This window comes from Engystomops pustulosus, chromosome 4, assembly GCF_040894005.1.
Source record: "Engystomops pustulosus chromosome 4, aEngPut4.maternal, whole genome shotgun sequence".
Taxonomy (NCBI): domain Eukaryota; kingdom Metazoa; phylum Chordata; class Amphibia; order Anura; family Leptodactylidae; genus Engystomops; species Engystomops pustulosus.
Genome location: NC_092414.1, coordinates 152,530,817 through 152,558,602, shown reverse-complemented (window position 1 = coordinate 152,558,602; position 27,786 = coordinate 152,530,817). Strand labels below are relative to the sequence as shown.

Below are 27,786 nucleotides of genomic sequence, written 5' to 3'. Positions count from 1 at the left end.
GACATTGGTGCTCTGAATATTCTTATTAAAATACATTACAAGGGCGCAGGCCTAGGCAATACTAGTTTAGGATTATATGAATAATTTAGTCTTTCAGAGTGCTCGAGGTTTTGTGGTTGAGTAAAGTGGGGATGAAATTTAATACTCTTTACTGACAGTAAGCTTACATGACAATTGATTTTCATTGCATTTCTAAAGAGTGATTCAAATAGCACTTGGCTTCTGCAAATGTTAACCCTTTGCCACTGCAAAGATTGTTTGGTCGGGTTTATTTCAAACCTGAAAGTTGACGAGTGGAAAAGTTTTCTTCATAGTATTCCTGCTTTTGTCCTATTTATAAATAATTCACGTTCAATAGTTATCCTAGTGCTCATTCAAATACTTTGGCACCATACTTTCCCTAAAACACCCTTCACAGGTACTGATGTCATAATATAGAGCAACCACGAACCTGTTATATCTGTGTACTGAAAATTGATATAAATTCATGTCTTATGATGGCCTGTGATTCTGAACCACCATCATGCATCATCCACATGGGAATGCAAGTAAGTTAACACATCGCTTTCCATCTGTAATTAGTTGTGGCTCCCTGTGCGTCAGACCATGTAATCTGTTTGTGTTCAGGGAAACAACCAGTTTGTTTAGCAGCTCAGTGCTTGGTTGTGAATGGAAACAATTTGGGTTAAGGAGTGCAGGTCATTCTCTGCTACTTTGCTGATGACATAGTGTCTAAAATACAGTTTAAAAAGTCAACTTGGTCTGTAGCTTACTTCATATATTACAGGGACTGTGCGTGGATCAACCCTTTATTGTATCTTTTGTTTATACACAACACTGTCAAACTATTGATATTATTATTGATTTTATATTCTTTTTGATGTCACTTAAACTGAATGTGCAGCCCAACGATCTACTGTTTATCTGCAGAAGTTACATGTGTTTCAACAGGCAAAGAAACCTGGTTCTATGTAGTAACATATCACTGCCTGAGAGAAAGAACACTTAAAATATTGAATTTTTATTTCAATCAATTAAAAAAGGGCCGCTCTTCAGCCACTAGGGATTCAGTATATCAGGCAACTCAGTGTATGTGTGGGGACCGGGAATATGTTGCTGTTCGCATTCAAATATATCACCCCGTTTGTTGTTTTCTATATACCATACAACTGACTAGAGTTTGTGTCACATACATGCAGTCATATTTAACCAATTTAGGTCATTGCACACTGCCAACACAACACACACAAGTAGAGTGCTATTCACATTCCTAAAATATGCACTCTGGCTAATCCTATATTTCTCCTCCGCCTAAATGTAGTAACATGTAGTCAGAAAAAGTCATTTGAAGTCACTCTGGATCTGATCTGTTATATTTTCAGTGAATAAATGGAAATATAACTTTACAGGAATCCGAAATGGTACTGTATGTACCCTATCTTTCTTCCTAAAATCATCAGTATAGACAATAACTTTTGTGCTTTAATTAAGCTACCTGAATATTTGGTTTTGATGTCCCATTATCACTGCCTCATAACAAATGAAAAATTTAATTTGGCACTGTATTTTTGGCCCATGTTCAGACTGTACATAGGCAAAAAGAAGATGGAAGGCAAATTCACACTGCCGTCAATTCATAGCATGCACTACTTGGAGTTCTGCAGGTTAGGGTCGCCTATTGAAGTGTGTTGTGTGTTTTTACAGCAGACAGCACTTCTTACATTTTTGGTTGTTTGCCTTCGCAACAATTGAATGTCTTGCCTTTTTTTCAAATAATATATACTGTATACACATTAATATTGATAATATATTATACAAAAACTGTGTTTCCCATGTTTTTATTTATCTCAGGAAAACCCTGTCTTTGTTTCATTCATTAAGGTCTCATGCAGACGGCCCTGTGCTTGTCCTGGCTGTAACCCGGGGGAGCATACAGCCCTGTGGAGGAAGGAGGGATGAGCACTCCTCACCCGTCCTGTCTCCATACAAAGCCGTGCAGCCAAGTCATGGCGCCGTGAGACACTGGGGCACATCTCAATCATGCGCACTGTGCAGACTGTTAACAAGTTTTCAATTGCACTTGAACTGAGTGCACCAATTTTTTTTTTTATTCCATGCAGAAATCATTGCTTAGTGGGAAAAATAAAATAATAATCGCTGTTCTTTTGCAACCCTGCATATTTTTGTATGTTTTTTTTGTTTTTTTTACATTAGAAACAAATTAGCATCAAATTCTCACTATGATGTGGATGCGATGCTGATTTTTACTCAACGTCAGATTGAGTAAAATCTGGTGAAAAAAAAGCATGTAAATCCACATCAAAATAACAAAAATCTGCATTAAAAACCATGCATATTTGATGCAGATATTGTGGGGATTTTCATAATGACAATCTATATCATGCGCGGACAGCCTTGGGCTATCTCACATAAAAATAGTTTGGTTTCTGAAGCAGTTTTATGCTGTGATTTTGCTGCTGTGGAAAGAGAAGTCCAACCCTGTTTCTGCTGCACATTTTTACGCTGTGTGTGTATGTGATTGCTACTGTATTGAGCTGTGAATTTTCACTTTAAAAAATAAAATCTGCATGGAACATGCATCACTTGTGTGGGCGCCCTTAGACTTACAGATACCTGAACAATATCTGTCCAATTAGATCAATATCAAAATCAATTGTCCATTTACACATACCAGTTAATCTGAGAGACATCTGTTTAGTCAGCCAATCGCTGTGATTGTTTTCTTTAAACTGAAAGACGACTCCACGATAAGAGAGGTTTTGCCAAGTCAGAACAGAAACCAGTGAGATTTTCTTTTAAAGAGAATTCCCATCTCGGCATTCATATTTAATTAATTTCTCATACATATACATTTCTTCATTCAGTGTTATTACAAAATGTACCTTTTGAAGATAATTTCCCAAAATATAGCCATATTGTCTCTTAGAAACGAGATTGTTGTCCTTGGAGACCACCCCCACTGCTGGAGTGATTGAACAAAGAAACAAATATTTTTTGTATATGAAATGTCTAGGAGTTTCTGCAAATACCACAGCCGTCCTGTGGAACATTGAATCCAGGAGGTCAGACGCCCTTGATAGTGCATATGTGGTCACTGCTGAAAGAGTGTGTTGGTGGTCTTATCCAAGGACTGCTTTATCATAACGGACAACATGACTACATGTAAGGAAGTATGGAGACAGTATACTGTGCTTTTCTATCATATACATTCTGTAAACATGTAATGTTAAATATTTTGAACACAGTTATGTGTGGTCATTACGAGGGAGCTTTATTAGTGGTTCTATGTCACTTTTATGGCATATAAGCACTGAAATAAATGCAAATTCTTGCGCACGACCATAATTTGCTATTATAGCAACTACTCCACACCACATGGGCATGGAGGAGGTTTAGAAGGGCACGGGCAGCGGAAGAGTGGGCAGGCCAAGGGCGATCCTGCCCACATGCCTGCATACTTTTTAAAAACCTGCAAACTTTCTTTTGCAGGTTTTTACGCAAAACTACACCAAGCCTCTTGATGTATCTGGTGGGACACAGAGGACGTGTATAATAAATTCCGCCCTATACAGGTGGTCCCCTACTTAAGAACACTCGACTTACATACAACCCCTAGTTACAAACGGACCTCTGGATATTGATAATTTATTGTACTTTAGTACTAGGCTACAATGATCAGCTGTAACAGTTATCACAGGCGTCTGTAATGAAGCTTTAGTGTTAATCCTGATTCTTATGACAACCCAAAATTTTTAAAATCCAATTGTCACAGATACCAAAAAAGTTCTGGCTGAGGTTACAATGATAAAATATACAGTTCCGACTTACATACAAATTCAACTTAAGAACAAACCTACAGACCCTATCTTGTATGTAACCTGTATTGCCTGTATTTCCAAAACTAGAAATCTACATGAACCCATTTATTAGATTAGATGGCTATTAGATCACATGCTCATGTCTTTACCAGGTCACAGAATAATGCAAGGTTTTTCTGTCTGCACAACAGTCTTCCCCTTGAAGGGGTTGTCCACTTTCAGCAAATAATTGATATTGTTTCTGTAATGAAAAGCTATAGCATTTTCTGACACACTTGAAGCTTGCTGCCCTTTTATAGAAAGTTTACTTCCAGGGGATAGAAATATGTCCCTGTGATGTCACACAGGTGCATGACCTGTTATATCACATGACCACGTACAGGTTTATATTCACTGGAAGTAAACATAAAAGCTTTCTAGAAAACGGAGGAATTGATAAAGAAAATTGTACAACTTTTACTTACATCATATAAATTATTTTGTTGAATTTGGACAACCCCTTTAAGCAGTTTTTAATGACAAAAATAAATAAATTTCTTGAATGTGCTTTAGGAGTTTTGGTGGTTATTTAATAATCCAAAAAGTATAATGTGTGTTTGTTACCCTGGCTGCCCTCTGTAGGGCATGTAACAGAACATGTTACAGTTAAGTGATGCTTATACATTTTGTTGTGTGCCTTCATTACATCCACATTGTTGTACATTGTACCGATTCCCACCTGCAATACTGTTATCAAATGTTTGCTGGCTAAGTCTGTCCCAGCCAGATGGTGGTGTTGCTGTACTGCAATATGCCGCTTCTCAGCTGCTACAAGTGCTATGATTCCACTAACAAAGGAAAATAAATCCTAATATCGCTGCTCAAAGTTTACTCTTGCCTGCTTTTCCAAAAGAAAAAAAAATTTGCCCCGCTTTGATGTAGTGAAGCCGTGTTTTCATTCTCCTGAATGCTTTCTAGAAGGAATTTCCACTACAGAAATCAGGGTGTGATCAGGGTTGAAAGAGATTACTGTATGTCACTGCCCTCCCCCTTTTTCTGTGTGGGATGGTTCAGCCCTGTTTTGCATAAGTTTCTTTTGAGTAGATCCATGTGTGGAGTGAGTAAGCCTGGTACTGGCGGAATTACTGTTTGCTCGGGTGGATGTATGCCGGGGACTGGAGCACTTTAACTCTTCCACATCACCATGTATTGTGCATACCCTGTCGCTGGAGTGGGCAGCAATTCTTTGATGTACTACTACAATGGCAAGACGGTACGACTGTTTTCATTTTCACATTTCTTTTCCTCTTAATATATTAACCCTCAGGAGGATGATTCCATTACTAGTGATCATTGCTTTGTGGCATTTATTATGGCGTTGCTAAAAAAATGTTTTCCTTAGTAAAATTAGTATGTGAAGGGGAAAAAATGCCTTGTTTTATGTATTGTACTAATGTGTGTGTATTTGTGAATGGCATACACTTTTTTTTTTTTTTTTTTTTTTTAACTTTTTGCAACAAAATAGAAGTGGAAGTGGGGCTCATGCTGTAATCTAAAAGCCTAAAACATTCTGGGAATAATTAAGGAAACTGCTCTCCCCAGCTCCAAACGTTCCTGCTTCCTGTTTAGACTTTGAGGTTCACTGCCTGAGTTGTAATATTATTCCATCTGCTTCTAATCGGCTCAGCATTTTGACCATGATGAAAATAAGCCGTTTATTTCCTAAATTCACATAATTCACATAAATATCGGAATAGTTGTTGTTTTTTCCCTTCTTGTTTCCTGTGATTTTGGCTAAGGTTGAGATGCAGTTGTTCTACTTCTCAGATTTTGTGCAGTTACGGATGATATAGCATGTTTTACTTTGGTTACAGATGCCAGAGTGTAAAACTAAACTTTTTTCTTTCAATTTTATTTGGTTTTAAATGTATCACCCTGCTTATATTCATCAAGACATTTGCTCTTTTTCTAAAGTGAGCCTAATAGTTTGATATGCGTCGCACATGTTGAGTTAGATAAAAACAGAAATCTTTGTGGGCTCATTGTATTGTCAGTTCTGTCGCTAGTGTGAAGATGTTTTAGTAAAAACAATCTTTTCTTTGTTCTCCGTCAACACAACATAGTGAAAAGGGGGGAAAGCTTTGATCTCATTAAGTATTTCCAGACTTCTGAGGGTCTGGTCCCATAGAGATATAAATGCCTGCTTTAATAATTTGTGCCATGTGTTTCCCAGTTGGTGTATAGATGACTTTTTAGTTAAAGCTGGAGCTATTGATCAGCACCTAATGGATCTCCTATACATGTTCTAGTTAGGATTTTAACACATAACTAAATAGTTCAGGCCTGAGTATCTTGGAGGGATTTCTGTCACTTGTGTTCTTGGTTAAATAAACTGGCTATTAAAGGATTTCCAAAATGGTCTGAACAAAAGCCTAATCTGTGCAGGGTAATGCATTACTGATGGACAATTCTATTAGTTCATGCTCAAAATAAGAAGAAACATGAAAAAGTGAATGTTCAGGTCTGTGTCCCAGAATTCTAATTTATTACATAAAGATTGCAGGTGGAAACAATGTATTGCGTATCAAGGCTGTAGTTTCTTCACTTGTATGAGATGTTGTTGCTGTAATACAAGCTTGTAGTAGTAGGTGGTGCAAGAATAAATCTTCTGCTTCACAGAGTGTTCTAGAAGAGCATCCAACTAGAAGTTACCCTGACCCGGTAGTCTCCTCCATCATGAGGTTATACAGCAGCTATTTGGTCTTTAGGGGCAGGGTAGAAAACAGACAGCACAGCAGCTCTGCTGGATGTAGGTCTGTGTTTGTACTATAAATACTTGTGTTAATCTGTGCATTTTATCTCCTTTCAGACTGCAGGCATTACTTAATGGTCATTTCCTAAGGATAGCACCCCCTCCTGTGTGCTGCCCTATTTACATTCTACGTACACATTGCTTTGGGGGGAGAAAATTAGTTTTTATGTTAAAGCGTTGATCTCCTGTTACTAAACTGATTCAGTATTTATTTCCAGAAAGTATGGTAGTGTTTTAGGGTTTTCTTTTTTTTTTTTTTTTTTTTTTTTTTTAACTTTAAATCACCAATGTTGTACTCTTTGCTTTGATTGAAGGTTTTTGCAAGGCATTATTTGTTTTTAGGAATTTTAGTAAAAAAATCTAATTTATTTGCTGCTTTAACTCTTCAGTTTAATAAAATGTTAGTTGTTTTGCCTTGATGTTCCACCCAGTGTGTAAATATACAGACCATTTTCATCACAAGTCATCACATTACAAAGTGAGGTTAGATCGCCGCTCTGTCATATTTAGTGTTTGTTATTTGATGTGTGTCACACATGTTCTTATTTTAAAGTCTTGAATCATATGAACATAAGACCAAAGTCACAGGAAACAGATGCTTCACCTGCACAAAGTTTTTCTGATGCCTTTACATAAGTTTGCCAAGTAAAATTTTTCAATATGCAATTTTTTTTAATTATAATAATTAGCCAGTGGTTCTTTCCGGCTCAGTTTAAAAAAAAGTTTCAATGAGTGTATTTTTTTTTTTTTTTTTAGTAATTTCCCACTTTTTATGCAGGATTAATCCAGAAGTATGTTTTTAGATACTTTAGGAGCATCACTATGTCTTTCTCATGGATTTAGATTTTTGTACTTGGTTAAGTTTTGTATTATTTAGTATATTGTATTGGGCTTCTATGTTGTATGACTTGTAAAAGTATTACCTGCCCTTTACTGTATTGTTTCACCTGTTGCATGTGCCCGGTTGTGTTTCTTCTGTGAGAGTCTGTTATATGAGAAAGTGATGGATTTGTCTTCACACATTGTATACTATCTGTAAATGTCACAGGGTTGCGTATATGGAGACATATTTAGGCCATCTATTACTGTACAGCAGATAGATGTATACATCAGTGTTTTGGTCAGTATTTATGGAACAGAACTTAAAATGAAAGATTGTACAGAATAGTTCCTCTTTGGTTTACAAGTAATGATGTACAGCACTGCCGTGTGGAAGTGGGCTTTGGCTCTGTATCTATTCACATGACTGCTCAAACCAGCGTCATTGATCTATTCCCGGGCTTATTCCTGGTATTATTGGTAAAACTATCTATGCATGGGCAACAGTCGCCTTTTAAAACTTCCTCCATTATAGGGGAAACTTATTTGCAGGTGTCTAGGAGCAATAGACATCTGTTTCACATTTCTTTCTTTTTTTTTCTTTGCAGCTATTTTCTGTGTACATTTTCCCCTTCTAAGTTGTATTTCTGCACATCTGGCTTTAATGACTCTCCACAACCACATCAGTTTTTTTTCTTTACCGCTCTAGGCCTTTGATGTAAAATATAGTAGCTGGCACTAGTGCAGCTCCATAATATATTACCGTCTGCAGTCAAGATAACATTTTTATATTCAGTCTCGGGTAGATGTTCGGTCCTCTTGTTTTTCATCTACATTTTGTATGCTGAACCTAGGCGTTAAAGCTAAGCACACAAAAATATAATTGGAGTTTTTACAAGATATATTTATATATTTCTCTTTAAAGCTCTCTCCTGGCTTTAGCCAAATCTATTGGGTGCATAATAAAAAAGGTAGCACAGCGTTCCTGAGCTATACGACCCATGAATGAGCAGGCACTCATTCTAGATACTTTTTTGTTTCTATGATAAATAGGTATATTCTCTTCAGTTTAGGAAGTAGAGCTCTATGTTTGGTGATTGTCTGTTATTGCTGTAGTAATGATCTGCTCCTGGATTAAACCATTTTTGATTCTCAATAGTCCATTTACCCCGTCTTCATTCTACAGGTGTCTGGACTTCATATGGATGATTTTGGGTTGTTATGTTCATGAATTAGAGCTACACAATACAATGACTACTCTTAATCCTAAATCCATAACTTTAATACCTGCTGTCCAGTGGCTGGCATACTTGTACGTATGGCTCATGACTATTCACTGGTCGGTAAATCCGTTTTCTTTTTGACAGTTACTTTTTTCCAGAATACATCTAATTATTTTTGTTCTATTATTTCTAAGACTCTAATCCTGTAACATGTCAGGAGAGTCGTGATTTGGCCAACTGAGAGGAAAGTGAAATATGAAATAAAGTTATACTGCCAATAAGCTGTAAGAGCAGTGATGAGTAGCCAACGTTTTCTGTTGTGCCCATGGATGAATCCTAGGAGATCTGACATTTTAACACCTGCTTATGCCTTATTCACACTGCAATACTGGCTCATGAAGAGGATGAGATTTGTGAAATTTTATTTTCAAATGTTTTAGTCTGATTGATTAGTAAAAAAAAAAAAAGAAAACGGAGCAAACCAGACACATGATACATTTAAAATATATATATTTGCATACTTATGATTATGGCAGAAACTGTCCTGTATGTACACTGACTGATCAAATGGTGGGGGTATGTGTATGTGAGAGTTTAGAGGAAAAGCTGTCAAGCAATAAACAAGCTGTTTACTGACAATTATTGAAGGTGTGGGGGGGTGGGGTGGACCTTTTAGCAGTGTCCGAAACTCTGGTTCTATATTGTCTAATTTATATTCTTAGTTTAAATTGCAGCCATTTGCAGTTCATGTTTGACTTTTCTCTGTGACCTGGAAATGGTAATCCAAGATGTGGTTGTTGCTTTATGACCATGAGAATTATTATGAACAAGATGTTGACACCGCATAATAGTGATTTGTAAGCTCCTGAAACAAGGATGGATGTGTACAGTATGATGTGATGTATTATGTTCACATACCTGTTGCACTAGTAATACAGCTAAATAGGATAAACCAGAGGATGACCATAAGTCAGAAATAATACATTAACTCAGCAGCACATATAATAGGTGACCATTGAGAAACACACAGCTTGGCCTAGGTTTATGAATGGACTAAAGTGTCATGTCTCATTCACTATTATACTACAGTTATACAGTACAAAGTTTCGGCTTTCAACCCATCTGAACGTGGGTGCCATATAGACATGTTCGTGGTGTAGTTTTTCAAGATTGCCAAGTGGTTTAAAGTCTCTAATCCTAGTCATAAATGCATTTTCAGGGGAGTCTGGCAGGTCTCTAAGCTTATTTGTGTGTCATCTCAACATTTGAAAGGTTCTTAACATATTTTCTATTCGTTATTTCACTTCTAGTTAAGACTATGCACATGCAGTGGGTAATGATTGAACCTTAATGGTATGTGTTATAATATTATAAGGTAACAGAACAAGGAAGAAAGGCATCCATCTACATAAGACATGTTTAATTATTGTTTTAGGGACATCATAGTCACAGCATTGCTTAGATTGCTTAACAAGGAGGAGTTGGCTGACTAAGCTGAGCCCCTCTTCCAAGAAGACTGACCAAAAGATGGTTTTCAAAGCATTTTATTTTTTGACTCATTCAGTCAGCTTTTATTTATGATGATTTATTTACGAATTCTGTGATGTAAATTATTTCACTGTGTACGGTCACTGTGCACAGAATTTGCTGTGTTGTTGCAAACCTCTTCTTTGAGTAACACACATAAACATATTGATTGCAGAAATCAAAATGTGTATGACCTTTTTCTAATTTTACAATGTTTTTCTCCCACAGGTCTATGCACCCTCTCCAGGTTCAGATGATTTCAACAGGGAGTCTCCGAGCTATCCATCCCCTAAACCACCCAGCAGTATGTTCTCTAGCACTTTCTTTTTGCAAGGTAAGTTGTTACTAATGATGTTACTACTTTTTAGTTTCTCTTTTGCTGCTTGAGAGATAAATTACAGCATTGTCCATCGCATTGTCCATCGCAGTGTAAGGCTATATTCACACTGCCGTTGCCCGCCCGTACCGTACCGTAGCGGGCAATGGCAGTGTACGGGGAGAGGAGGAGGAGGTGAGCGCAGCTCACCCCCGCCCCTCTCCATAGCAACCTTTGGCGCACAGCGCCGTATTACGGGAAAAGATAGGACAGGTCCTATCTTTTTCCCGGGTACTGGAACGGTACGGTGCCGTACGTGTGCGGCACCCTACCGCTCCCATAGGGTGCCGTGCGCCCATTGTTGCCTATGGGTGACGTATATCGGCCGTATATACGTCGGCCGTATATACGTCCCCCATACGTTAGTGTGAATGTAGCCTTAGTGTTGTGGTACTTGAGTTGATTTTGCATTAATTTACATTTAAAATGAGTTTTCATTCTTGTTGTTTGCCATGTTTTTTATAAATTAGACAAGGTTTAGTTAAATCGGGGAAATGCGACCTCATGGCCTATTATAATGCCCCAGAAACTGTGCACTATACCTTACAATGTGTCATGATAACTTTACTACTTTATTCTTCCAATAGCTTAGTAAATGTAATTTTACCTTCTAAACTCCTGCTATGTTTTGTGGTGTTGAAGTTTTTTTTTTTTTTCTTGTAAATCACATTTTTGTTAGTTACTCATCAGTGTAAATTATTGTACAGATGGCAACCACAACTCATCGGAGCTTTGGAATTCCTCGAATGGAATTAGCCAGCCTGGATATGGTGGAATGATGGGCAATTCATCTACTCACATGTCACAGTCAAACAATTATGGCAGCCTACATGACCGTCTGGTAAGATGAAATAAAAGTAGACTTGTTTTATGAATGATTATTGAGGTTCTTCTTTGGAAACTTAAGGAGCTTATTGACTTGCTGATTGTGTTATGGATATTAAAGCATCATTGACTGAATGTACCTGCCCTGTCTTCCCTTCAGAATTATCCACCACATCCAGTTTCACCAACAGACATAAATGCCAGTCTTCCACCAATGTCCAGCTTCCATCGAGGTGGCACCACTACTTCCTCCTTTGTTGCTTCTTCCCACACCCCACCCATCAATGGATCAGACAATCTTTTGGGTAAGTTTAAACATAGTTTTTGTTAAGTAGGTGTCAGGTTTTCATTAAAAATTATTCTATTCGTAAATGTATTTTTTTTTAAGTATTCATTAGGCTTTACAGTAACTTTTTTTTCTTTTTTTTTAATGGGGGTTTCCTTCAGGCACAGCAAGCAGAAGTAATGCAGCAGGAAGCTCTCAGACTGGAGATGCACTTGGAAAAGCTCTGGCATCTGTAAGTATGTGCATGTTTGGGGGATTATAAATGAAAATTATTTTTATTATTAGACCCAATTGTTGGACTGGGTGTTGCTATTATAAAATGCACACTCCTTTTTTGCCAGAGAATGTGAAGCTTCTACCAGTATTTGTGCAATGCTGTGTTTTCTCAGTTTTATGAAATGATGCATGACCTTCTAAAGGAAACAGCTGCCTGTCCTGTGAGGATCACTTTTCACATGGAATGCAGCCTGGGAGTTGTTAAATGAAAGCTCCAGTCTTTGGGTTTCTTGCACATTAATGCTGGATGTGTTCATAACTCAAGTGTCTGCTATAAACATTTTAAGATTTATTTTCTGTACTGCCCAGAAGCTTAGACCGGTTCAAGTTTCAATGTTTTCAGTGCGGGCATAGAATAAAAACTGTAGAGGCAGTTTAGTACTATCTATGCACCAAATTGTCTGGTGTCCGGACCACATACCATCATTTACAAAGTCTTTGTGTCACTTGGTAACACAGTAATGTATTGTCAGGAATGTTTGGTGTGTACTTTCTAGGCTACTAGACCCTAATTTTATTTTAATTTTTTTTTTTAGAAATTCCTATATTGGGGGTTGCATAAAAACAAATTTAATTTTTTTTTAATTGTGTTTCAACAATGAATAATTCCTTAGATACACTGCTACCCTTCCCCCCCGTTGGTGGAGTTTTAGAAACAATCCAAAATTCATTGTAATAAAGAGGGCTAGATGCGTAATCTATGTGCTGGGTGGGCTCCGGTTGTCATGGAGACTTGATTCTGTCATCCCGCGTTGCAGCAGCGAGGAGGGGAGCAGCCAGGTCATTCCATAAATCACTGCTGTCATTTCCAATGGAGATGCATTCCATCTGCTCTATGAATACATGCCATAGTCTACTCACATCCTCTGCTTCATTACATGTCTATACCCCAGCCTGATAGTAGGGTTTAGTTTTTACTTCAGTTAACTACACGGCGTATTATTACTATGATGTAACCTTAATAATAATTCTTTTATTTCTATAGCGCACACAGATTCCGTAGCACTGCACCGAGCTTTCCAAATCAGTCTTTGTCCCCAATAGGGCTCACAGTCTAATCAACCTAACAGTATGTTTTTAGACCTTAAATTAAGGTCAAAATTCTCATTGTCCCCCCAAAATTCATTCATTTGATCGAAAACATATTACGCACCGCTTGTTTTGCTCTTAAGCGCACATTTTCCGAGGGGCCTTTCATGTGTTAAAGATCAGAAGATGGAGCATTTGTTCTTCAGTTTAGTATTAAAGAGCATACCGAGTACTATGTGATTAAACATGTAAGGCCAGATAATACATTTGCAAAGGTTCTTTTATTTTAGGTTTAAGCCTGGATAATTGTGGTCTTAATCTCAGGGTAGCCAAGAAAGAGAATTGTACATGAAAGTATTTACACAAAGTTCCCAAAGCCCTGTGGATTATGCATTAGTTTGGATAATGAACTAGTGTAGATAGAAAGGAAAGAAAATCTGGGTATTTGTGCCATTTCTAATGTGTTTCCCTGAACGCTTGCCAAATAATAACCCTTTAAGATTGTGCCCGTGGAGGGTTCTATGGAGGGAAGGAACATCTGGTTTATTTCGCTGCCTAATGCCAAATCAAAACATTTAGGCTTTAATTTTGAGGAGATCAAACAGGAGCGCTATTTAACTTGGTGGATGATATCAGGCGTCTTGGCGATGCCTTATGTTTTGAGCGTGTCGTAGCGCGTTCTACTGGCCGAGTAATTAAGTGGCCAGTGGTTCTTAACACAAAGAAAATTGAAATTCGGGGAAGTGAACTTTAAAATGCAATTCATGAATTAAGTTTCTTTGTAGCTTTGAGACTCTATATCATTACCATCACAAAGGGCAACTGAAATGTACACTGCAGTGTGTAAAAAATTGGACTAACAGCTCATGGTCTGGCTCTGTGGGCTTTCCTTTGTGTTGCTATTGTCTCTGTCCTCTTTCATTAGGTTTGGGCATATTGGCACCCCACTGATAGGAATGGACCATGACTGATAGGAGGAGGGCACTTGTTTGTTGCTAGAAAATAAGTGATGTTACCATTTAGACTTAGCAGAAGGTGTAAGGATTGTGCATTTTGCCCATTTTGCTGAATATGACTTGAGCTGAATACAGAAGAGTTTGTATAAAATTATAGTGTAAGATTTCGGTGGAGCAAGACACATTAAACAGAAGTTTGTCTGCATGGCTCAAGTTTTGTAAGAGGGATTTATCCATCATATTAGTAGTTGTAAACTCCTGTCTGTTGAACCAGTCCCATCTACAAGTAGCATGTTAAAGAGCAGAAGATTGATGTTTAGTTTTAAGGACAAACACTCAAATATTGACCTGTGTTTAATTCAGTCACTGTCTATGCTTGGGAGTCCATAGTACAGTTTTCATCAAACAATGATAGGTAGCTTTACTTTACACACATGGCATCCAGTCACTGAACATGATGCCATTTTTCTTTTTTATGGCTTTGAAAAGCATCTAATGTTCTGAAGTTCAGACACCATGTTCTTGACATGTTCACCCAAAGTACTTTTTTCATATATGTTAGACCTGGAATCGTGTTGATGAGGCATTATGCCTTTCTGGAATAAAGTGGATTGATATACAATTGTCTGTTCCAGGAGTCGCAACCATGTCCTAAACTTGTCTTTTGCACTGTTGCCAGACGTTTTCTGTGGCCTAACTTTAGAGAAATGTATTCTTTGGTCCATTGAACCTCATACTTGTTTATGACATTACAGGCCCTGTGTTATGTAATGTATAAAGTAAGTTTTATAAATGGCTCTTTTTTTGACAAAAGGTGTAGCTTCCTATGCAGTGTTACTAGCCAAAAGCTTGGTGTAGATTTAAAAATAATAGAAATTCTCCCTATCCCTAAGTAAATTGAAAAAAATAAAATGTTTTTTTTTCCAAAATTATATTTTTACTTTTAATATCTGGGAATATTAGAAGTCAACCGTTGATTTAAAATGTAATATTTTACTTTCTGGTTCCTCCTAGATTTATTCTCCTGACCACACCAGCAGTAGTTTTCCTTCCAACCCTTCAACCCCTGTTGGGTCCCCGTCTCCTCTACCAGGTAAAGTCTGACTTCATTCACTATGAATTATAATTTTAATTCAAAAATTCTTCAGAGTTCAAGAATATAACATATGATGAACATTATTGCTTGTAGATGTGCTTACAAGTGATACCATATATACTCAAGTATAAGCTGAGTTTTTCAGCACAAAAATGTACTTGAGTCTATTAAAAAAAGTGTACTTGCTTTCTGCCGCCCCTCCGGCAAGTCCTCTTCTATACATCCATGCTCCGGCATTGGCTCAGTGTCACCTTGCTGTCAGTCGTGCGCATCATGCTGCAAGCCGCTCACTGACATTTTATTATGTGCGCCAACATCCACACACACTGATGTCAGCAAGCGGCTGACGTTGTGGTGTGTGCAATGCACAGCGCGGGGACATGGAGCTGATGCCTGAGCATCTATGTATAGAGGAGGACCTGCCGGAGGGGCAGCGGAAGGCAAGTACACTTTTTTTTTTTTTCTTATAGGCTGGGTATATGTCAAGGAGGGGGCTACAGGCTATATACTGGGGGGTGGGCTGATGGCTATATACTGTGGGGGGGAGGGACTGCAGGCTATGTACTGTGGGGGGGAGGGCAGTAGCTGCTGGCTATATACTGGTGGGGCAGGAGCTGCTGGCTATATACTGGGGGGACAGGAGAAGCAGGCGATATATCCTGGGGGGGGCAGGGTCTGCTGGCTGTATACTGGGGGCAAGGGGCTTCTGGATATATACTGTGCGCATGAGCTGGCAGGCTATATACAGGTGTGGGGGGGGAGGGGTGAACTGTGACCAATGCATTTCCCACCCTCAGCTTATACTCGAGTATCTATATATAGATGTTAGGATTCTCACTTGTGGATTATTGGTGTTCCTGTAGACACACAACATATTAACCCCCTTTTTATTAATTGTGGATTGGTGTGCTGTAGATATCATTGGGTTAAGTCATAGTTAGTTGGCCAATTCTTGTTTATGAAAAGTTATTATAAGATTCTCGTACTCAACCAATTCCCCCCTCCCCCCGATAATTCACATTGTCTCAAAACTACAGCACATTACATTATATACAGTGCTTTCTAAGGGACAGTACTCTTATTTGTTCAGAATTTTATATCAGGAAGAAAACCTCTGAAGTCTTTGAGGGGGATTGAAGAAAATGCTGTACTTACCCTCCGGTGCCTCCACTCCTTACAGGCCATTGAGAGAACATCACATGTATTTCTCACGTCTGAGCCAATTCCTGTACAATGAATGTATAGCATCTTCTTCAATTCCCCTCCAAAGTCATCCATGTCAGGGGTTTTCTGTAAGAGAAGCTGTTGCTGTAATCTCTTTAGTTGTAGTATGCAAATAGTAATGACAGTAATGACATACCATATATTGAATGGAAATAAAATGGGGGTTTATTTTATTATGATGGCAATGATTTTCTGAATAGTTGAGGAGATGATTGTCTTATTAGGCACATCAAAATCTGAATGAAATTGTATTATTTTGGATTCAGGTGGATTTTGTAGAAGGAGATGTACTTGTTGATTTTCTGCTTTTTGCTGGTTATTGTGTATATTGTTATTTATAACTTGGGAAGCAGTACAGGATAGTTGTGAGTATGATAGTTATTCCATGTATGAATAATGAACTGTGGGTGACTGGCTGCTCCCGCACTCCCACTTCAGCTGTCTAGTAAAATGTGAACAGCTGTTCTGCTCAGACAGGACACAGAAAGCCCCATTGACATTTTTTTCCATTGTAAAGGAAAAAGCCATCATTAACTCCCGGGTGATGTAACATGACTCTTTCCTAATACATTAATAGTAGATTAAGAGAGAGAATGGGAGACACAATAGAAGCGCCACCTGTGTGAATCCGAATAGACAATAGTGATGGATAGAGGGTGGAAATATGCTCACCTGTTGAGGTTGTACAGCCGGTACAACACAGGAAATAGCTTAGGGTCTCGTCTGAAGTGGTATTAGGCAGCTTTCCTGGTTATCATGTAGACAGGTTGTCTCATGAAAACGATGCAGTAGTAAGATGAGGAATTCCAGGATGGTATTAGCGCCAATCACTCGGTTTTGGAGACAGCTCGTTCAGATTGTCTAATTTTTTATTTCATAAAGCTTAAAAAGACGCGTTTCGAGCCCGAACCGGGCTCTTCATCAGTTAAAATTAAGCATAACATGCAGTGAATCTGCGGGTTTAAATAGTGGTTTTTTGGCGCGAGTCGATGCGGTTGCATCGCGTTAGTGTGACGTCAGAGTAAACATAAAAACCTATAGTAATAGTTTGTTCATTCATAAAATTGTTCCTTCTTAAAATGGTGTGTTTGGCGACAATAAATAAATAAATACATGAATAGTGACTGCTAGCAATTAGATAATGGCATAATTCATTGCGTAAAATAAATAAATAGAGAATTCTTTAGTGTAAAAAATGTATAAGAACTATTATGTTAAAACTTAATGATAGTGTTTAAAACGATACATGGTATTTAGACTAATACCTGGTGTTACCCCGTTGATGTCATGTTCAATTCTGTTGGTTGTGTTGCGGACTGGTTTGGCGGAATTATATTTGTTAAGACGAATAGAGCTACGGAAGCCGGGAAGGACCAAATATCTGAGGGGCGGAGGTGGAGATGTCACTACACTGATAGGAGTAGGAGCGGGGTTGAGCCTGATTCCGATGTACGGGTGATGGTGTTATTTTAGGTAAGTATAGTTTCTGTTATTTCGTTGAGACCAGCAGGTTTGAGCGTATTTAAACGATATATCCAGTAGATCTCTTTCTTTTTAAGTTGTTCGAATCTATTGTTGACCTCGCTGTTTATGTGGTCGATCGGGGTGATAGTAATAATTCCTTCACCTTTATGCTTGATGGCACAGTGTCTGGATAGACCATGTTTAAGGACTTTATGTTTGATATTGTAGCGATGTTGGTTGGTCCTGCAGTGTAAGGGTTGTGTCGTACGTCCTACATACTGCATACCGCATAGGCATTCAATGAGGTATATGACATACCTACTGCAGCAGTTTAGTTGGTGTTTGATTTTAAATGTTTCTTTTGTGCTGCTAGATTGAAATGTGTCACCTGTTGTTATTATTTTGCAACATAAGCAGAGGGGTTTGTTACATTTAGAGGTCCCCTTTAGGTTTGTTGGTGTGATGCCGGATAATTTGTATTGTTTAGGGATGCTTGGAGCCAGGAGGTTTTTTATTGTGGGTGCTCTTCTGTAGATACATGAGATGTTGCTTGGCACGATTTTGGTGAGTGTGGGGTCTGATTTAATAATCTTCCAATGCTTCTGGAGGATTTTTAAAATATTTGGACCGTCTATGCTGAAAGTGGTGATAAATGCCAGATCGTAATTAGGTTCCGTTTTATTTTTATTTTTATCTTTCTCCTTATTTCTAGGTTGTAGACTTTCTGTTTGGTTATATTGACTGGCTTTTTTCAGGGCATCCTTGACAATATTTCTCGGATACTTTTTTTCTTTAAATCTTTTTTCTAGTATTCGACATTGTTGATTATATGTGTCTGTATTAGTGCAATTCCTTCTGAGACGTCTAAACTGGCTATATGGTATATTTTTGAGCCATTTTTTGAGATGGTTACTCCTATAATCTAGATAACTGTTGACGTCCACATTTTTAAAGAATGTTTTTGTGGTGAATTGGTTCTTGAGATGGCCTACCTCTAGGTCGAGAAATTCAACTTTAGTGCTGCTAAAGTTAAGGGAAAAAGTTAATCCCCAGTCATTTTTATTAATCTTTGCACAGAATTCGAGGAGAGAGTTCTGGTCACCCTGCCATAACACGAACAGGTCATCGATATATCTTTTGTACAGTTTCAGGTGACCTGAATGTACTGACAGTGGGGTAATGTAAATATCTTCAAATATTTGCATGAATAAATTGGCATACGAAGGGGCTACTTTAGTGCCCATGGCTGTTCCTTTGACTTGATGGAAAATACGCTTGCCATGTGTGAAAAAATTATTTTTGAGTACAAAGGATAGACCGTCCAATAGGAATTGTCGTTGAATGTCCAAAATTCCTTTATCTTCTTGGAGAATGAGTTCGATGCATGTGAGGCCAATGTGATGTTCGATATTGGAATACAATGCCGTGACATCGAGAGTGGCTAAGATGTAGTCATCCTCCCAGGGTGTTTCGTCCAGGATCCGAATTAATTGAGATGAGTCTCTAAGGAAGCTATTCATTTTTATTACGTATTTCTGAAGGAAGATGTCCAGGTAATGTGATAGGTTGCTTGTAAGGCAGTTGGTGTTGGAAATAATGGGGCGACCTGGGGGGGCCGTGAGGCTTTTGTGAATTTTTGGTAAGTAGTAGAAGTAGGGTCTACTGGGATTTTCTATGAGGAGAAAATTTTTTTCCTTTTTAGTTAGAAGGCCTATTCTGGCATGTTCTTTGATGAGGGCTTGATACTTTTTTTCGATTATTGGGAAAGGGTCCTCTGTAAGTTCATGGTAGTATGTTGTATCAGATAGGATACGTTTAGCTTCTAATTCGTAGTCAGAAAAGTCCTGTATGACCGTGCCTCCTCCTTTATCGGCTGGTCTGAATACTATATGCATGTTCTCTGAAAGTTGTTTAAGAGCGATGGTTTCGTTCTTATTTAGGTTTGTGGTGTGGGATGTATTATGTTTGTGAGTTTTGTTTTTACTCAATTTTTGGAGGTCATGGAGAACCAAATCATTAAAGGTTTTTATGAAATGGCTCTGACTTTGGACGGGGTAGAAAGTACTGGGGGGTTTGACTTCTAGATGGATATATGGGTCTTGTGTTGTATTCTGTACAGCTGTGGTGAATGGTTTGTTTGGCTCAATAGCAAAATGTCTTTTGATGGTGAGTTTTCGGATGAATTTTTGTAGATCCAGGAATGTGTCAAAACAGTTCATATGATTGGTAGGACAGAAGGAGAGTCCCTTCTCTAGGAGGGAGGTTTCATGGGGATTTAGGAGGTGTGAGGAAAGGTTGAAGATTTTTATTGGCTGTTTGGTGGGTAGTATGGAGTTTCCCTTGAGGGGTTTGTCGTTTTTCCTCTTTTTGCCTCCCCTTTTTCCCCTTCTTCTAATTTTCTTTTGGTGCTGGTGAAATATGAGTTGATGGGTTTCATCGGTGTGAGTGTTTTTAGTTTGACAGGTATCGTTGGGGTATGGACTAAAAAATCTTTTTGGGGAATGAGAACTGAGTTTGGTATGGTTGTGGTATTAATCACTAGGGGTTCTAGGAAGGGTACTGATACTAGCGGGCCACTTGAGGAGTGGTCTAAAATGACAGATTGGTCTACGGGGTGGATGGTTAGATTTGAGAGGGATTCTAGGTCATTTTGGGTGCTTCCTATCCTGGGGGAAAGGGAGAGTGTGTAACTATTATTAAGAGCGGCATCGCATTTTTTTGTAAATTCTGCGTTCCTCTCCCTGATGTTTTTAATTCTCTCGAGTAGTTCTTGATGTTTCTGGGCATAGTCTGGTGTGGATTTGGGGGGTTTCTCCGTAGAGACTTGGGGTGGGGTTGTTTTTGTTTCTGTTTTAGATGGAGTGTTGTAATCCTTGGTTGGTGAGGGGTGGGTTATCGTCGGGGCATTGGTGTGAGGAGTCCTCTCTTTGTTGAAATTGCTGACCGTTTTTGGAGGGACTGTGGTAGGTTTTTTTGGGGGAACAATGTGTTTTATGCTATGGTCATCTTTAGTGTTTTCGGTATTGGTTTTATCCATCTTTGGTTTGTTATTAAGGCCATTGTTTTTTGACACAAATGATCTACTGTAGTGGCGTACGGGTCTCTGTCTGTGTGGGTCTTTACGGGGGATGGTAGATGCATCTCCCTTGTTGTGTTGTTCTGTTGGTATGGATTTATGTTTTCCTCTGTAATTGTCTCCTATACGATCTGTTCTATCCCTGTAGAGTTTATTACTCTTTTTGATAATAATCTCATTTTCAGTTTTTTGGATTCTGTTGGCTATGTTCTGGCATATATTGGTGTAATCTGGATGAGTGTTATATATAGACAGTTGTTGTTGTAGAGAAAAATTCTTATGTTTGGCTACTGTGTATAGTGAGTTCCTTTTATCGCATATAATATGTATCAAGGCATTGGAACAATGATCCAATGCTTTTTCCCAATTCTGAGCAAAGGCTGAGTCATTGGAAAACGTGCATGGGAGATTGAGCCTAAGGCCCCTTGGTGCAATATTTTCATTGACATAGATCTCCAGGAACATAATATCAAGTTCATGTATCAGTTCATCTTTCATTGAGTTCTCTAGTTCATTAAACAAGTCATTCATTTTTCTAGTCTCGTCTTTTAGAGCCAATAGGTTAAAGTCGGGGGAGTTACTTGCAGTTTTCTCGTTAGGTCCATTAGAATTTCTCGTTCTCCTTTCGACTTCAAGACGTCTGATCTCCCTGCGGTTGGTGAGGAGGTCCATTACGGCGAGTGGTGATGTGGTAGGTTCTTGTCTGTCCTTTGGCTGCTCCAATTCGTGGCTCCTACAGCTGAGGATTAATCCTCATCGGCAGTGCAGTAGATTAAGAGAGAGAATGGGAGACACAATAGAAGCGCCACCTGTGTGAATCCGAATAGACAATAGTGATGGATAGAGGGTGGAAATATGCTCACCTGTTGAGGTTGTACAGCCGGTACAACACAGGAAATAGCTTAGGGTCTCGTCTGAAGTGGTATTAGGCAGCTTTCCTGGTTATCATGTAGACAGGTTGTCTCATGAAAACGATGCAGTAGTAAGATGAGGAATTCCAGGATGGTATTAGCGCCAATCACTCGGTTTTGGAGACAGCTCGTTCAGATTGTCTAATTTTTTATTTCATAAAGCTTAAAAAGACGCGTTTCGAGCCCGAACCGGGCTCTTCATCAGTTAAAATTAAGCATAACATGCAGTGAATCTGCGGGTTTAAATAGTGGTTTTTTGGCGCGAGTCGATGCGGTTGCATCGCGTTAGTGTGACGTCAGAGTAAACATAAAAACCTATAGTAATAGTTTGTTCATTCATAAAATTGTTCCTTCTTAAAATGGTGTGTTTGGCGACAATAAATAAATAAATACATGAATAGTGACTGCTAGCAATTAGATAATGGCATAATTCATTGCGTAAAATAAATAAATAGAGAATTCTTTAGTGTAAAAAATGTATAAGAACTATTATGTTAAAACTTAATGATACAAAAAAATGCGATGCCGCTCTTAATAATAGTTACACACTCTCCCTTTCCCCCAGGATAGGAAGCACCCAAAATGACCTAGAATCCCTCTCAAATCTAACCATCCACCCCGTAGACCAATCTGTCATTTTAGACCACTCCTCAAGTGGCCCGCTAGTATCAGTACCCTTCCTAGAACCCCTAGTGATTAATACCACAACCATACCAAACTCAGTTCTCATTCCCCAAAAAGATTTTTTAGTCCATACCCCAACGATACCTGTCAAACTAAAAACACTCACACCGATGAAACCCATCAACTCATATTTCACCAGCACCAAAAGAAAATTAGAAGAAGGGGAAAAAGGGGAGGCAAAAAGAGGAAAAACGACAAACCCCTCAAGGGAAACTCCATACTACCCACCAAACAGCCAATAAAAATCTTCAACCTTTCCTCACACCTCCTAAATCCCCATGAAACCTCCCTCCTAGAGAAGGGACTCTCCTTCTGTCCTACCAATCATATGAACTGTTTTGACACATTCCTGGATCTACAAAAAATCATCCGAAAACTCACCATCAAAAGACATTTTGCTATTGAGCCAAACAAACCATTCACCACAGCTGTACAGAATACAACACAAGACCCATATATCCATCTAGAAGTCAAACCCCCCAGTACTTTCTACCCCGTCCAAAGTCAGAGCCATTTCATAAAAACCTTTAATGATTTGGTTCTCCATGACCTCCAAAAATTGAGTAAAAACAAAACTCACAAACATAATACATCCCACACCACAAACCTAGATAAGAACGAAACCATCGCTCTTAAACAACTTTCAGAGAACATGCATATAGTATTCAGACCAGCCGATAAAGGAGGAGGCACGGTCATACAGGACTTTTCTGACTACGAATTAGAAGCTAAACGTATCCTATCTGATACAACATACTACCATGAACTTACAGAGGACCCTTTCCCAATAATCGAAAAAAAGTATCAAGCCCTCATCAAAGAACATGCCAGAATAGGCCTTCTAACTAAAAAGGAAAAAAATTTTCTCCTCATAGAAAATCCCAGTAGACCCTACTTCTACTACTTACCAAAAATTCACAAAAGCCTCACGGCCCCCCCAGGTCGCCCCATTATTTCCAACACCAACTGCCTTACAAGCAACCTATCACATTACCTGGACATCTTCCTTCAGAAATACGTAATAAAAATGAATAGCTTCCTTAGAGACTCATCTCAATTAATTCGGATCCTGGACGAAACACCCTGGGAGGATGACTACATCTTAGCCACTCTCGATGTCACGGCATTGTATTCCAATATCGAACATCACATTGGCCTCACATGCATCGAACTCATTCTCCAAGAAGATAAAGGAATTTTGGACATTCAACGACAATTCCTATTGGACGGTCTATCCTTTGTACTCAAAAATAATTTTTTCACACATGGCAAGCGTATTTTCCATCAAGTCAAAGGAACAGCCATGGGCACTAAAGTAGCCCCTTCGTATGCCAATTTATTCATGCAAATATTTGAAGATATTTACATTACCCCACTGTCAGTACATTCAGGTCACCTGAAACTGTACAAAAGATATATCGATGACCTGTTCGTGTTATGGCAGGGTGACCAGAACTCTCTCCTCGAATTCTGTGCAAAGATTAATAAAAATGACTGGGGATTAACTTTTTCCCTTAACTTTAGCAGCACTAAAGTTGAATTTCTCGACCTAGAGGTAGGCCATCTCAAGAACCAATTCACCACAAAAACATTCTTTAAAAATGTGGACGTCAACAGTTATCTAGATTATAGGAGTAACCATCTCAAAAAATGGCTCAAAAATATACCATATAGCCAGTTTAGACGTCTCAGAAGGAATTGCACTAATACAGACACATATAATCAACAATGTCGAATACTAGAAAAAAGATTTAAAGAAAAAAAGTATCCGAGAAATATTGTCAAGGATGCCCTGAAAAAAGCCAGTCAATATAACCAAACAGAAAGTCTACAACCTAGAAATAAGGAGAAAGATAAAAATAAAAATAAAACGGAACCTAATTACGATCTGGCATTTATCACCACTTTCAGCATAGACGGTCCAAATATTTTAAAAATCCTCCAGAAGCATTGGAAGATTATTAAATCAGACCCCACACTCACCAAAATCGTGCCAAGCAACATCTCATGTATCTACAGAAGAGCACCCACAATAAAAAACCTCCTGGCTCCAAGCATCCCTAAACAATACAAATTATCCGGCATCACACCAACAAACCTAAAGGGGACCTCTAAATGTAACAAACCCCTCTGCTTATGTTGCAAAATAATAACAACAGGTGACACATTTCAATCTAGCAGCACAAAAGAAACATTTAAAATCAAACACCAACTAAACTGCTGCAGTAGGTATGTCATATACCTCATTGAATGCCTATGCGGTATGCAGTATGTAGGACGTACGACACAACCCTTACACTGCAGGACCAACCAACATCGCTACAATATCAAACATAAAGTCCTTAAACATGGTCTATCCAGACACTGTGCCATCAAGCATAAAGGTGAAGGAATTATTACTATCACCCCGATCGACCACATAAACAGCGAGGTCAACAATAGATTCGAACAACTTAAAAAGAAAGAGATCTACTGGATATATCGTTTAAATACGCTCAAACCTGCTGGTCTCAACGAAATAACAGAAACTATACTTACCTAAAATAACACCATCACCCGTACATCGGAATCAGGCTCAACCCCGCTCCTACTCCTATCAGTGTAGTGACATCTCCACCTCCGCCCCTCAGATATTTGGTCCTTCCCGGCTTCCGTAGCTCTATTCGTCTTAACAAATATAATTCCGCCAAACCAGTCCGCAACACAACCAACAGAATTGAACATGACATCAACGGGGTAACACCAGGTATTAGTCTAAATACCATGTATCGTTTTAAACACTATCATTAAGTTTTAACATAATAGTTCTTATACATTTTTTACACTAAAGAATTCTCTATTTATTTATTTTACGCAATGAATTATGCCATTATCTAATTGCTAGCAGTCACTATTCATGTATTTATTTATTTATTGTCGCCAAACACACCATTTTAAGAAGGAACAATTTTATGAATGAACAAACTATTACTATAGGTTTTTATGTTTACTCTGACGTCACACTAACGCGATGCAACCGCATCGACTCGCGCCAAAAAACCACTATTTAAACCCGCAGATTCACTGCATGTTATGCTTAATTTTAACTGATGAAGAGCCCGGTTCGGGCTCGAAACGCGTCTTTTTAAGCTTTATGAAATAAAAAATTAGACAATCTGAACGAGCTGTCTCCAAAACCGAGTGATTGGCGCTAATACCATCCTGGAATTCCTCATCTTACTACTAATACATTAATAGCATTACTTGTATTCAAACCTGAAGATTTGCGTTATAATCAAATTATCAGAAGCAAATAGTAGTAATTAAGTTAAGGGTGTCATCCGTGACTCTTTGTGAAGCCTGTCGGCTTACATGTACAGATTTTGTGGTCTTATAATTCAGACATTGGAAAGATATGGTAGTGTAGTAAATGTTTTAGGAACTATATTAGTAATTTACATTAAATTACGGCTATCTATGCTTTGTTTAGTTTGGTTTTTGGCAGAATTGGCCCAAAAGAAGTTCCTTCGCTACATATTGAAATATTCAAGTTTTTTTATTATTATTTATATTTACCTAAACTGGATAGTACGGTAAACCAATTAATTTCTTATTAGTTTTTTCTAATATATTGTGTGGATTTGAAGATGTCCTGTGTCGATGTGAATTATTGTGGATCCAGTGTGTCCCCCTCTACATGATGGTCTCTGTCAGTGTCCTCCTGGCTGTGTCACAATGAGGTGACTGCTGCAGTGAATTCTTTATGAACTGGCAGTGTCACCAATGGTATTGGGCTTCATGGCCAAATAAATCCATAAATATGGAACTTTAATTTTTAATTAATCTTAGCATTTTTTTTTCTATAAGCATGGTATAAAATTTGGTATGCAATCACATCCTAAAATTATAATTATCTGACAATGCATCATCTTTTACTAGTTCCTATAACATGAAAAGGGTAGATAACATAGTTTTTTCTACATTGTTACTATGACTGACTGCATATAGTTACTTATTTTGGCTTTCTACAAGAGCTTGAACCTGATGGCTAGCTGCTGTTTATTCGACTTTTATGTATTTCTCATGATTGACAAAGGCATGTACATTCTGTAAAAACTTGTGAAAATAAAAAATATACAGTTATATAAAAGAAAAGATAGCAGGATTTTTTCGTTCTTGTTTTAAAGGAACACATCATTGTTCGCCAATCTCCCAATCTCAAGACTCTTCATCTCTCTTGACACAAAATAAATGCAATGACTGGTTACAGCAGTGACTTGCCTCTGTTAGAGATTGACTGAACAGGCATTTCCTATACATGTTCCCAGGAAGTAGAAACCACCTGCCCTTACACATTCTGTCATCAATAGCGGAAGAAATAGCTCAGCAGCAAGTGTGAATTGGGCCTAAGAGAGTAGTGGAAATTTGTTCTGTTGTTTTTTTGTTTTTTGTTTTTTTAAATCCCTTTCTGAGCCTTTAAGCAAAAAACACTTCTCTGACATCCTTTCCATTTAATCCAAGATATACTCAAAATGCCACTGAGGATATAGATAATTTTTATTTGTTAGCCCCCCCACCCCCATTGTCCTTTTTTTATCAAAACTAGAAACTGGCAAAAGTGGAGCAGCTGCTCAGCCCAGGACGAAATTCCATCTATCATTCTTTATCATTAATTTGTAAAATGAAAACATTAACCTAGTTAGTTCTTAGGAACAACTGTGCCTCTTGTGGTCCCTTTAAACATGAAGAGTTGTAGAGCTGATTCCTTGCCACTTGTTTGGCAGTTGATCCCTAGTAATGATTGATTTAGAAGATTCACCTAATGTGATGTTTAATAACTTACACCACATACAGAGGGGTTGAATGATGGGCAGCAGCAGCTGCTACTACAAGCCTCTCCAAGCTGAGCTTCTGAATCAACACATCCATGTAATGAAGAACATAAAGGCCTGTTTTCTGAAGCAAGTGCATTTTACCCAAGTGTCAGCTCACAGATCAGTAATAGCATTATGTACAAATGTGTGTCTTCGGATTTCCATACGAAACAAAATGCAGGGAGACTTCTAGCCGTCAAGTGTTTGTAAAAATTTGTTCTGGTTCCTTCTCTCAATTGTGTTTACAGAAGATATTGCAGATGTCTTGTCTTTGTCCACAATAAACATGCTCAACGTTTATTGAAAATGATATTCATTTGTGGAAAGCCCAAACACATATTCCTCCTTTCCCAGACGAGATAGTTGTGATTGAAGAAACGTACCCATAGGCCTTTACTTTGATGTGCTTTTCTGATTTTCAGTGGTATATCCATAATTTATTAATGTTGTTGCTGCATTATTCATTCAGCGAAGTTATGTGGAAAGAGAATTCTGAGCACATAAATCATTTATGTTGTCGTCCTCACTGGA

General features: G+C 38.3%; 1 protein-coding gene across 8 annotated transcripts in view; it reads left to right on the top strand.

The window, feature by feature from the left end:
- TCF12 (transcription factor 12) overlaps nt 1–27,786 on the top strand; it is a 141,437-nt gene that overhangs the window by 101,495 nt on the left and 12,156 nt on the right. For 6 of the 8 annotated variants that reach the window (XM_072148138.1, XM_072148137.1, XM_072148142.1 and 3 more), the window contains 5 exons: nt 10,428–10,533; nt 11,283–11,416; nt 11,561–11,705; nt 11,848–11,918; nt 14,962–15,040. In XM_072148138.1, coding sequence (XP_072004239.1) covers nt 10,428–10,533; nt 11,283–11,416; nt 11,561–11,705; nt 11,848–11,918; nt 14,962–15,040 — 535 coding nt within the window. Of the gene's footprint in view, nt 1–4,926; nt 5,092–10,427; nt 10,534–11,282; nt 11,417–11,560; nt 11,706–11,847; nt 11,919–14,961; nt 15,041–27,786 lie in introns of those variants that run through there. The other 2 variants (XM_072148143.1, XM_072148145.1) reach the window with 2 other exon arrangements.